Raw genomic sequence first — 12,555 nt, 5'->3', positions numbered from 1 at the left:
TCAGATTAAAATTTTTATAAAAATAACCTTTAAGCAGATAGTAGACATACTTTTCATAAAACCCACATTTGTGTATTAAAGATGTTTTTAATTGGTCCGATTAATTATTATAATCTCAAATGTTGCCTTTCATTAAGTGGAAAATCATCACAACTACTTGAAAACATTAGTTGGCAGGCAATTAAGCAATATATTGTGTTTCACTTAGTGAACTGAGTTACTGAAAAACATTAACTTTTCAATAATATTAAAATTTACTGAGATGCATGTACTGTAGGTAAGTGGCATCTTTAAAGCTCTAGATTGATGCATCTTCTACTGTACAAGCCATTAGCTCATTCAAGCTTTTCCAAATTTTAAATAACCAATTTTAAATGAATTAGAGTCTAAATTATCTACAAAACACCATGTTTTGTAAATGATGTATAGTATTTTTTCATAGAAGTAAGCCTTAAATTGCATGCATTTGTAATGTCTTTTTATTTTAGCAACTGTGTCGCTCTTTCAAAGCTTTGACATTCGGCGCTTGGAGGCATTAGCGGAGGAGTAGTGGGAGATGAGTCTCTCAGCTTCCCTCCAGCCAGAGAGAAGCGCTCCATGGACGGTGGAAAAGTAGGAGAGATGAGTGGCTTCTCCAGCGAACAACACCTGCAAGGGCTGGAAAGAATTTTAAAAGTTAGAAGAAAGACTCAAAAACATAATCATACAGATTAGTTAAAACACTGTAAAGATCCCATCTGCGAGAACATAATATAAAAACATTTGATCAGTCACCTTGTCAAAGAGCACAGGCATGTACTTGACATCTTAAACTGTATTATCACTTTAATAACATGATAATAATAAATTAAGGTAATGTTTGCAAGCATATCAACTCATCAGTGTCCTGGACTGTTGTTGTTCTGTCCTCTGTGGAACATTGCATCATTTGATAGAATTGAGATTTATGCAAATTTCTCCTAAAGATCCATCTCTGATCAATTAAGGTCTGGATGTTGAACATATTTTGTTTTTATTTCAACAACTTCTTTTTTTTCTCAGATCCTTTAGCCAATTTTCAAACAGAAATGATCATGATTAATTTATTGGACAAATTTCTACATTGGTGAGGCTTTTCTTAGTGAACCTGCAAAAAAAAGTGAATGGACAGATGGAAGGATGAATGCATAGAATAAAAAAAACACTTTAAGTGCAGATTTTTTTTCTCCAGCTTTTAGGAATCTTGAATCTAAAGCCTTGTATCAAATTACTTTTTTCAAATGAACATATGTCAGATGATATGCAACTATCTGCGTCTTCAATCTACATGCACATACTCGGGCTTTCGATGCATTGGGTGGCAGAGGCTCCATCATGTTCTCCAGATCCTGCTGTGAGCAGCCCGTTGCTAAGTAGCTGTAAGATCCGTTTGTCCAGGGGTCCTGGAACCATTGGGAGCGCAGGATCCTCCGTGGAGTGATGGAAGGATTCCCTGAAGACAAACATAAGAGCCAAACATACCAAAGGATCCTGATAACTGAAACTGCATATAGTGATATAAGACTGAGCGGTTCTGCTAGAACGGCATCCACGTAATGCTACACAAGAAATGTTTGGAAAACTTTTTAATCACACAATAGGAAGAATAAAAAAAGACTCACTAATAGGAGCTAAAATATAATAATAATAATAAAAAAAAAAAACCAACTCAGTTTCAAGATGAGGTCCCTCTTAGCATTCTTTATTCTTCAAAACTCACCTGTGAATCTGCGGACAAGTTGTGTGACAGCATCTGTGACCTCCTCCTCAGGTAGTGTCTCCATGTACTCAGACTCATGCCCTGCGATCCACCCACAGAGAATATGACCATACCTGAAGGACATAGCAAGAAAACGCACATATTACCAAACATGAAATTCAGCATAAGCTGGACAGTGTCAGAATTATTTGTATCTGAAGACCTTTCAGTGGGTTTGAGCACAGTGAAGCCAAACATCTTCTTTATCCAGGAACTCTTCACATCTGGGACCTGATCCACCAACGCATCCTGATACAAAGCAGAAGAGAAAACAAACATGGAACATAAAGTCATGAGCTAAAGTTTTAATTGACATGTAATCCCTCTGAAGAATAAAATGTCTGTTGGACAAATGTTGCAGATTTTTGTCTCACCTCATCCTCCCACACCAGCTGAATGACATCACAGTCAGCATCCCACCACGGCTCGTTGAACTCCACAAATATTTTGTTGTTGGTTCCAAAGCCTAGCCTCTGGATGGAGTGCAGCTTGTGAAGAGGAAGAGGAGGGTGGAACAGACGTGAATGGTGTCTCTTTAAGTATCCTAATAAAACAGAAGTTTAAGGCATTCTTTAGCATATTTAGTGTTTTATTTCCAGTTAGGATTGGTAAACTGATCTGCGTGGGACTGCAGGCAATTCAATAATAAACGTTTATAGGACAAATATGCTTGAGAGAAATTACCTAAAGGCACTGTTACGACAACATGATCTGCGTTTATCCTTTCCCCGTCCTCACACTCCACAATTACTGAGCTTTGCTTCTCGGTGTTGCTCCAGTAGACACTCCGCACAGGTCGATAGTACTTTACTATGTCATCAGGGAGCTCTGACATCAAGTTTGCAATCAGACCTTCATAGCCACTATACAGAAAAGGAAGACAAATAAAAAATAAAAGTAGAATGTATAAATTCTGCCCTGAATCAGCATGTTTCTGATTAATAAGAAATAAAATTGCATAAATTATTAAACTGACTTTTGCTGAAAGCCCAGCAGTGCTGGCCAACATTGTAGGCCTGACTGGTAAAGAAGGAGTATAATTAGATGGGACAGGAGCAATACCTTTAATTCTACCCTAAATATACCCCGAAAAACTACAAAGTTAAAAAATAGCATTTTTCTTTTGTTTACTAGTAACCACAACAACCATTTATCCCCTTCTGGGCGAATGTGGCAAAGTAGTAGTTTCCTACCTAAACACAGCCATACTGACCAGGTGACACCTGAAGTGGAAAATTATAATAAGGTCACATCTGATAGTTGTATTACTATATGTTTATTCTAAGTTCCTGTATAGTCCCACCAAAATATAACTATTTGGGTTACATGTAGAAGGTTGGGAGTTGTTTTCCACAGCTGCATCAGAACCAGACTGTCTCACCCCTTGTTTTGGAGCCTTTATGCGTTGGTATAAAACTCACGTGTTGACTCTGCCTGGCAGAGCTTTTCATCCAGACTTGCTTCATTATTGATTGTCCTATGAGCTCTCTGAGTTGTGCACAATTCATAAATAAACCTGATTAAGTGATTTTACCTCAACAGTGCTCGGTAATCATTTTTTTCCACAACACACCAACACCAACCATGTTGAATGTGTCCATCATGATTTACCCAAATTTTTTTTACAACTATTTTTTTCCCCAACCTTCACAATATCCCAACCATTCTTGCTTAGGTTTGAGATCTAATTTGCTTAAATCTGCTTTAGTGGTGGAATAAAGAGCAGGAAACATCCTTCCAAGTAGCCAGAAGTTCAGTATTGGAGAACTGTAGCAAAACGCGGTAGTTTAAGGCTGGCAAGTCTTTAATATGACCTCCAGACACAGAGAGGAATACAAAGTATAAGCCTTTCTGTCTTACCATCACATATATAAACATGTGGAGTTTATTAAACTCTATTCTAACTTTAAGTGGAGTCATGCACTTCAATCAGAAAAGACCAAGAATGAGTTTTTCAGCAAACATTCGGGCGGGTTTGGTTTAAAACAAATGTTGAGAAGCACATGATTTCTGCTATTAGTTAAGGACTTGTGATGTTGTGGGCTTTTTTTTCTCTTATGAAAACCATGGGAACTTTGTAGAAATATTCCTCTGTGAGACTATGCTACTCCCAGAAATGATTATTGTTTTTTTATTATTATTATTATTATTATTATTATTATTATTATTATTATTATTATTATTATTATTATTATTATTATTATTATTATTTCTAAGAGATAGGCCAGTAAATATGGACAGCACATTTATTGGCAGTGGAGATTGTTCCATCACAACTACACAAAGTCAAAGTACATACCCTGGGAATGTACAGTCCAATCCAGGAAAGGTCTTGTATTGGCCAAACGCCCCCAGACCAACCTCATCTAAGCTGTGTGACCCATTAACACAGCATTCTCTTTTCAGCATGCCGCTGATCACACACAGCTGAAGGGATTTGGTGGCCGAGTCGATGTCTTTCCACTTCTCCACACATCGTTTTCTCACCTCCACACAGCAACAAAACAAAAAAAAATAAAAAATCATCTCAGACAATGTAGTCAGTCACGGTGGTTGGAAACCGATCTCGGAAAACTGAATCTCATAGATGCTAACATTAGTTTTTGGTTAATAATGTAAGAAACAAACCTCTGAGCGTATGAAGTCTCCCACACTGGCATAGGGTTCTCCCATTTGATTCTGAAACTGTGAACTTTCATTCAGCAGCATGGTAAACATCTCCAGAGCTGGATAGATGTCCTTCTCATTCAGCTTCCGACCTGCACACATGGCAGAAAGTAGAGAAATATTAAACTCTCCAGTTAATTACATTAATGCCACAGTACATAATTACTGATCTGCTCATTCATACAGTGATAAAAACACACAGTGTTTTTGGTTTAGAGATAGGTTTGTTTAATTTTTCAAACTAACATAATAAATCTAATAAGTGAGCTGTGTGAGACTCAGAGTGTTGACTACCTGAACTGCTGAAGACGTTGCTAACCCAGGGTGTTTCTCCTCCCAGGTCAAAGTTCTGGTTTTCTTGGGTCAGAGCCTCTGGGTCCAAGAGCCCATAATGACGGGCCAGACAAAAAACTGGGTTTTCCTCAGAGGGTCCATGGATCCAGTTTGCCCCAATCTCAATGACTTTACTACCTACACAGAACACATTTCAACAATCATTACAAAACTGGAATGTTTTTCTTTCCATTAACTTTACTTCAACAAAAAGAGTTACACCAGTTAAATTTGTCTTGAATATTAGACTGATAAGAGAAATCATACTGTTGCTTGCTTTGACCATAATATTTATGTTTTTCCATAACAGAAAGTATAATCTGTCTACTCATAATTTCATAAATAATACTTCAACTACACTCACCTCTCTATGACAGTAAGCTTTAGCACACATTTTACTAATTATGTTTTGAGTAGTTATATGCTCTTTTTCATTGGGTAGACCACTGTATTTCAAGTTCTAAGTATTAGATTAAAACTCTTCACCTCCTTCCACAAAGTAGTAACAAAGGCTATAGATAAGATTTTATAGTTCCGGAGTAAACAGCCTTTGAGGTCTTTATCAGTGCCAAGCACAGCACAGCAATGTAAATGCAAAGGTTATAGCTTATCAAATCTCGGTATGATCTTCATGTTTTAGAGATGAACAGTATAGAACACGAGGAAAGAGAAAAACAGAAGGCAAACACTCCGGATACAATAGGAAACAACCATGAATTAATTGGAATGCATAATTAGCCTTAACTATCCCGTAAACTATACCACCAGACTCACAACATTATCCCATTGGGGTCAGAAGGGTTGCTGGTGCCTATCTCCGGCTGTCAACAGGCGAGAAGCGTGATACACTCTGGACGCGTCACCAGTTAAACCAAACTATACATTTCTAATAACTTAGAAGGCCTCTCCTACATCGTCCTTATATGGTTTTAACTATGGTTAATTTCTTGTTTGATTTGAGATGCTTTTATTTTGAAGGGATCGTTTTCTGTTTAACTGTTGCGCAAAGGCAACTTAACAGCAATCAAAAGACAAGATGAGTTGTAACGGATGAAATGTATCTTGTTATACACATTTCATGTGCCTCTATCAACACCTGATAGAGGGACATGGTCGGTTTAAGATGTAAATAAGTACATATTTTAAATATTGTGTGACATCTGTGCATTTGTTTAACTATATGCCAAATCTAAAGTTCTCAACGTATTTTGAGTTAACACGTTGTATTGCAAAAATACACCAGTGAAGTGTCATCCTTCATTTGGGGGCGTATTCTACAACTTATACGGCTTGACTTGATTACATCTCCTTTGCTTTATCAGAAAAATTTATCCCTTCAACACATACACGTAATTGTCTATTAAAGACTTTCCTGTCAAACTTACATCAACAGCAGCAAGGCCCTCATGGATAAGGTTAATAACTGCATAGGCGTAGGCTGCCATGTTAAAATAATACAAGACTTGATTGAATAGTAAGATGAATCAGTGGGACTTAAATGCAGGGTGATTGAAAGAACCAACATAGGCATATAAAAAGTAATAAATAACATTAAAAAAAAAAAAAAAAAAAAAAAGAATCACTGAGATAACACATCACATCAGCGTGACCGCTGACCGAACAGATAAGGCATCAGGGTTAACAAAGCCTGGCTGTTAGCTTGCTCTGGAGCAGGCTAGCTGCACAACATAAATTGCCATGGTAACTCATGTGCTACTGGTTTTGTGAAACGGAATCGATCCCGATGTATTGCACCTTGAGTGTACTTTGTTCATAAAAATCAGCAACAACAACAACAAAAAGAAAAAACCAAACAAAAAAACTGTTGCAAAAGTATATCGCGACATCTCAATTTTGAACCTGAGCAGATCATTTACAAATCTAAGCATGTTTTTACCAATGATTTCAACCTGTGGTTTAAAATTTAACATTTGAGTGGCAGGCTACTTTCAGCTGCCAGAGTTTGACAAAGACTCTTAACCTGCCTCTATTGTTAAGACATTTAAATTTCCCTGCTGAAATATGCTCATTTGATTTAAAAGGAATCGTCAGAATCAGATACTGTAATAATTAGGATGTGGTTGATCAGTTAGAAAGTTGTTTCTGAGCCCAACAGACTCACCAAATAGGCCAGTTTTAATTCGTCCTCCGCTTCTTCCAGTTGCTTCAAGTATGTGGACATTAGTGTACCCAGAATTAACCAGCCTGTGAGCCGCAGCGATCCCCGCTATCCCACTGCCTACGATAATAATGTTGACGTTCCTGTTTCCAGCCATAGCTGCAGCACACTTGCTCTGGATAACGTTCTCTTAACACTTCCTCATGGCAAGACTGGCGACGGAAATATCTTCTGGTCCACACTTTCAAAATAAAAGCTTTTTAAATACTTCCATAAGTAAATAAATTATACTCATAATAAATTTGGAATACACCTTATTAGATTCCGAGCTAATAAGTTTTATTAACTATGTATACAAGCCAATAAAAACTTTACAATTTTTTTTCTTTTTTTCTTGTATTGGAAAAATCCTTGAAGACATTAGTCTGCATATAATTACTCTTCACTTAGTGAATTGTGTTACTGAAATAAATACAATTTCAATTATGTTCTAATTTACCCAATATGACTAGACCATATACAGTATAAAAGTAAAAATCATATTTTTAATTAATATGTTTAAAATATTTATCTTACAAAATTTTATATTTGTGACGTGTGCATAAAATCTGCATGCATGTAAAAAAACGAAAAAAACTTTCTGTTTTATATATATATATATATATATATATATATATATATATATATATATTTACTAAGCTCAACTATATATTTGTTATTACTGCATATAATTACTCTTCACTAACACCTACATTACACTTGCTCTTTGAAGCAATCCCAAAAATGATGGTATAACAGCATTACATAAACTGCTCAGATAGTATATCCAGGTTGGTCAAACTGCATTTATTTAACTGAATGATACTAAAGCATGGCATTAAAAATGACCCTGAGTCTGTCCATTTTCCTGTAATATTAGATGTAGGTGTGAAGATGTAGGTTCTTCTTATGTTCATCCAAGTCCAGATTGTCCTATGTCGTTTTTTTTGTTTTCCATGAAGCAAACATGAATGACGTCAGGCCCTTCTCTCAAGTCCAACCTTGGTGTTCGCAAACTTGGACACAGTGAAAACCAATCTGGAGCTCTAGTATTCTTTACCTTCCACCTCTGAAACATTGTTTTATTTCCATGCCAGAGAAAAATGGGTACAGAAACTAAAAAATAACTACAATAATCTCATTTCATTTGACCCACTGACCCCAGATTTATCCACTGAATCCACAGTTACAGAGTATTTGTTACTTGCCGCATATATTTCAGGTTAATTAACTGTCTGTATCTGACTTTGGCTCTGCTGATCCCTTTTCTGTATCTACAGTTTGTGTACCTTGCACCAGAATTTCCAGCTATCTTAAGGGACACTTATAAAAGCATACATTTATGACAACTCAGGAGTTTAATGTGTTCTGAGAAACAGTTTACAGATTCTTTGTTCAATGATAAAGATGTTCCATAGCTGGTGTCACCTGATTAGTAAGACAGCAATTATAATTTTCTGCTAAGGAGGGTTTAATTTTTAACTTTTCTGGTCTGGATGGAGGGGACTGGTTTAAGAGTAGTGAGAGATGAGTCTGTCAGCTTCTCTCCAGCCAGAGAGAAGTGCTCCATGCAGGGTTGAGTAGTAGCACAGATGAGTGGCCTCTCCAGCAAACATCACCTGCAGGGGCTGAAGCATAACCATAAAGTCCATAAGTAACAACAGCTTTACAGATCATCTGTTTTTTCTTTTTTTTGCATGCGCACAGTCAAGACAAATGTAAGCTTGTGTCTAAATAAAAAATGTTAATTTGTGAACCTGCTCCTTTCCTCTCGTTGGCAAGGGCTCCATCATGTTCTTAAAATTCTGCGCTGAGCAACCGATTGCTGGGTGGCAGTAGGACCCCAACGTCCAGGGATCATGAAACCACCGGGTACACTCGATTCTCATAGGTGTGATGGTAAGGTCTCCTAAATCCAGACAATTATATTAAAAACAGACTATTTACAAACATAGACTTTTACTTTGATTGAAAAAATATTGACACTGATCTCCGTGAAAAAACATGAAATAGGAAAGTATGGGAAAAATACTAGCTACATGCTTTTCAAATAAATAATGAACTCCCTTATTAATTTATTTTTGAGTATAGCAATCTGAAAAGTATAGCTAAATTCTTGTGAAATACTTGAAAGTCAGCTTTGGCTCAGTCATGACAAGTTGTTGTGCAAGAGTTTACCCTGTAAATAGCAATGTCTGTCAAAATGCTACAGTTACAGAAAACAATTGATCATGGCTCTACAAAAAAGTCATTTTCAATTACTTAAGGATAAGGTATGCATAAATCTACAGGGTAATCATAATTAGACTGTCTAAGTTGCTTTACAGGGAAAGGTTTTATAAATTCTTGTTATGAAAACAAGAAAACAACACCTGTTCTTATTATTTTCTGATGTAAGGATCACCTGTGAATCTATGGACGAGCTCTGTGATCGAACGCCTAACTTCCTCCTCAGGGAGTGTTTCCATGTGCTCCGCCTCATGTCCAGCTATCCAACCGCAGAGAACATGGCTTCCCCTTTGGGGTTCATAGTCAACATGAAGTTAGATTTTTCACTGCTTTGTGTGCTAGCTTGTTAAATTTCAATTAAAATCTTTTTGAGAAAAACACTGTGATGTTGCTGACCTTTCAGAGGATTCCACCACATTAAATGATGAGATCTTCCTAACCCAGTTTTTGCTTATATCGGACACATGGTCTGATATATCCTCCTGCAAAAGACAAAAGAAATATCAACAGGATTGACTTAAGACCTGGTTGATGGCTCAGAAGTGTTAGAATAATCAGCAAGAACTTTTTATGCTGCAGAATTCATATTGATTTAGGCTCTTTAGAAAAATCTCTATATTTGTGAAGAGCAGTTTTACAAACCTCATCATCCCACACCAGATAAATGATCTCACAGTCAGGATCCCACCAGCGGGATTCAAACTCAACATGGATTTTGTCACATGTTCCAAATCCTATTGTCTGAATGGACTTCAGCTTCTGGGCAGGAAGAGGAGGTGAGAACAGAGTTGAGTGATGTTTCTTCAGGTATCCTGGAAGGAGACAAAACAAAAACAATAAAAAATTTCATGCTTTTATGAGCTTTATGGGGGTGAAAAAATCAGCTTAATAGTCAAAAAGCTTAAAATCTGTTAACTTTAAGAGGCTGTCTATGTAAAACTCACTTCCTCTATTTGTACTTGTTGACGTTTATGTGTTGTAGCAACAATCATTTGCAGCATCACATTTTCATTCAGCTGGATTTGTAAGACATAGGTAAAAATCGCCTAAAACGTCCTTGCAGATAAAGCCTTTAAGCCGCAAAGGTAAAAAAAATAGCCTAAAAGCCCACCTAGAGACACGGTGACAATGACATGATCAGCATTAATCTTTTCCCCATCCTCACACTCCACCGTCACAGCATTCACTTCACTCTCGCTGTAGCTCCAGTGAACGCAGCGAACAGGCCGACTGTACGACACCAAGTCGGCGGGGAGCTCTGACATCAAGTTGCTGACTAAGCCCTCAGCACCACTGCCAGACAAGAGCACAAAAACAGTAAGTCAGACTACTTTAGGGAAAAACAACATCAAAACTGTTTCAGCAGCAGGTATTTGGAGATTGCACTGAGTTTGTGCAACTCTGTATTTATCGGGGATTATATGTGTTGTAATGCCTGATGAGTAAAAAGGAATTAGGTGGATTAAACAGCTCTTTCTTAGTTTAAAAAAAAATCCTATTTATTCAACTTTTTTTGTATTTTCTTCTATTTAGTTTTAACCCAGAGATGAATATTGAAAATAAAAGTGGTTGTATTTCAGAAACAAAGTGATTTTGTTAGTTATATTTTAATTCTACATTTCAGCAAAATATCCTGGAGCATAAATTCAATGACAATCCCTCACTCTGGTGACAGTTATTTCTGGTTTAACAAGTGTGCAAACCTTGGGAATGTGCAGTCCACTCCTTTTATACTCTGGTACATAGAAAATCCAACCAGATCTAAGTCCTCCATTGTGTGAGTAGCACTTGAACAACATTCCTCCTTCAGCATAGCATTGATGGCACCCAGCAGCACCTGCCTGGTGTGCTTATCTTTATTTTTCCACTTCTTTGCTGTTCGCCTTCGAAACTGCATAAAGGGCAAAAAAAATAAAATAAAAATATACATCTGAGCACCTACATATCTCTGTTTTTCCTTGCTTTGGTGAAAAAAGGAGATATTTCTTGATTTTTCTTTCTGAATGAAAATGTACCTCAGATCTCACAAAATCTCCAATACTCGGCCAGGATCGTTGTTTGTGACTTTTAGACTGTGGAGTATTTTCCATGAGTACATGAAACAACTCTATAGCAGGATCCATGTCTTCAGGATTCACCTTCTTACCTGAATAAACATATGTATGTTTTTTCTTTTTTTTCACTAAGACTGCATTTATTTTAATTCTGATTAGGAATGCAACGTGTTTGCTAATCCTTTTACCTGAACTGGTAAACCAGTTGGGAACCAGAGGAGGATCTTCACCTACATCCACGGCTTGGTTCTCTGGCGTGAGGGATTTAGGATCCAGGAGGTTATAGTCACGGGCCAAACAAAACACTGGGTTCTCTTCAGACGGACCGTGGATAAAAGCTGCACCAATTTCTATCATGGTATTACCTGTGGAGGAACACAAAATATCCAAATGGATTCAATTTAAAGTGTTAAACAGCATTGTTTCAAAGGATTCAAAATGGTTATTCCCTACGTGGAAATGTAATTATAATCATATGCACAAGAATTACTCTAATTACACCATAATAAATAATAATAATAATAATAATAATAATAATAATAATAATAATAATAATAATAATAATAATAATAATAATAATATCATCACAGGATAGAAAGAGACTACTCAAAAATGATAAATAGGATAGTCTACTTTTCTTAGTTAAACTTGCAAAATCTAAGACCTTAAAGACAGAATGTCTAATGGGTTATATCTGGTCTTACTGTTTGCAAGTCACATAAGGAAAGGTCTTGAGTTTGGTTTCTTACCCAGTCTGCCAGTTTTAATTCGTCCTCCGCTTCTTCCAGTCGCTTCAAGTATCCGGACATTAGTGAACCCAGATTTAACCAGCCTGTGAGCCGCTGCGATCCCAGCTATCCCGCAGCCTATTATCACTATTTTTGCGTCCATATTCTCAGCCATGTCTGGTTCAGTGAGTCAGATTAACTTCTGTAACGAGTTTTCTCCTTCTATTCACCTTCCACACTACCGCTTCCCTGTTCGTAAAGACCCACGGCTTTCTCGACTTTACGAGCTATTGAGTGTAGATAAAGACTGGCGAGGGGATGAAGGACACACCTGAGCTGCACCTTTTTTGAGGCTGAAGTGGTTGTTAGAAATGACTCATATAGCCACAAAAACCTCCCTGTTTTCCATAGAAAACACTCCGAATACTCCGAATACATTCTGGTCTGGTTACAGTACAACACGTGACTTCTTGAATCCCCAAACCCCGGAGATTGCTTACAATTAAGGGAACGAAGAATTACAGTTTTTTTTGTAATATTATTTTTCTGGAAGAAGAAGAAGAAGAAAAAGAAGAAGAAGAAGAAGAAGGAAAAAAAAACCCTCTTATT

General features: G+C 36.9%; 2 protein-coding genes across 2 annotated transcripts; both read right to left on the bottom strand.

Moving 5' to 3' along the window:
- Positions 1 to 459: 459 nt before the first annotated feature.
- LOC122842299 (peroxisomal N(1)-acetyl-spermine/spermidine oxidase-like) lies at positions 460 to 7,116 on the bottom strand. Its single transcript, XM_044136056.1, has 10 exons — positions 6,900 to 7,116; positions 4,739 to 4,915; positions 4,406 to 4,536; positions 4,077 to 4,264; positions 2,462 to 2,640; positions 2,152 to 2,321; positions 1,941 to 2,026; positions 1,739 to 1,851; positions 1,317 to 1,471; positions 460 to 657 (listed from the first exon to the last, which is right to left on the bottom strand). The coding sequence occupies exons 1-10, from the start codon at positions 7,051 to 7,053 to the stop codon at positions 505 to 507; spliced, it is 1,506 nt and encodes a 501-aa protein (XP_043991991.1). The 5' UTR covers positions 7,054 to 7,116; the 3' UTR covers positions 460 to 504.
- Positions 7,117 to 8,274: 1,158 nt separating this feature from the next.
- LOC122842301 (peroxisomal N(1)-acetyl-spermine/spermidine oxidase-like) lies at positions 8,275 to 12,494 on the bottom strand. Its single transcript, XM_044136059.1, has 10 exons — positions 11,968 to 12,494; positions 11,407 to 11,583; positions 11,180 to 11,310; positions 10,868 to 11,055; positions 10,276 to 10,457; positions 9,807 to 9,976; positions 9,561 to 9,646; positions 9,340 to 9,452; positions 8,693 to 8,844; positions 8,275 to 8,563 (listed from the first exon to the last, which is right to left on the bottom strand). Exons 1-10 carry the CDS (start codon positions 12,119 to 12,121, stop codon positions 8,447 to 8,449), a joined length of 1,470 nt encoding a protein of 489 aa, XP_043991994.1. The 5' UTR covers positions 12,122 to 12,494; the 3' UTR covers positions 8,275 to 8,446.
- Between the last annotated feature and the right edge of the window lie 61 nt (positions 12,495 to 12,555).

The sequence above is a fragment of the Gambusia affinis genome, linkage group LG13, assembly GCF_019740435.1.
Source record: "Gambusia affinis linkage group LG13, SWU_Gaff_1.0, whole genome shotgun sequence".
Classification (NCBI taxonomy): domain Eukaryota; kingdom Metazoa; phylum Chordata; class Actinopteri; order Cyprinodontiformes; family Poeciliidae; genus Gambusia; species Gambusia affinis.
The sequence above is the reverse complement of the archived record's forward strand: the minus strand, read 5'-3'. Positions and strand labels throughout refer to the sequence as shown.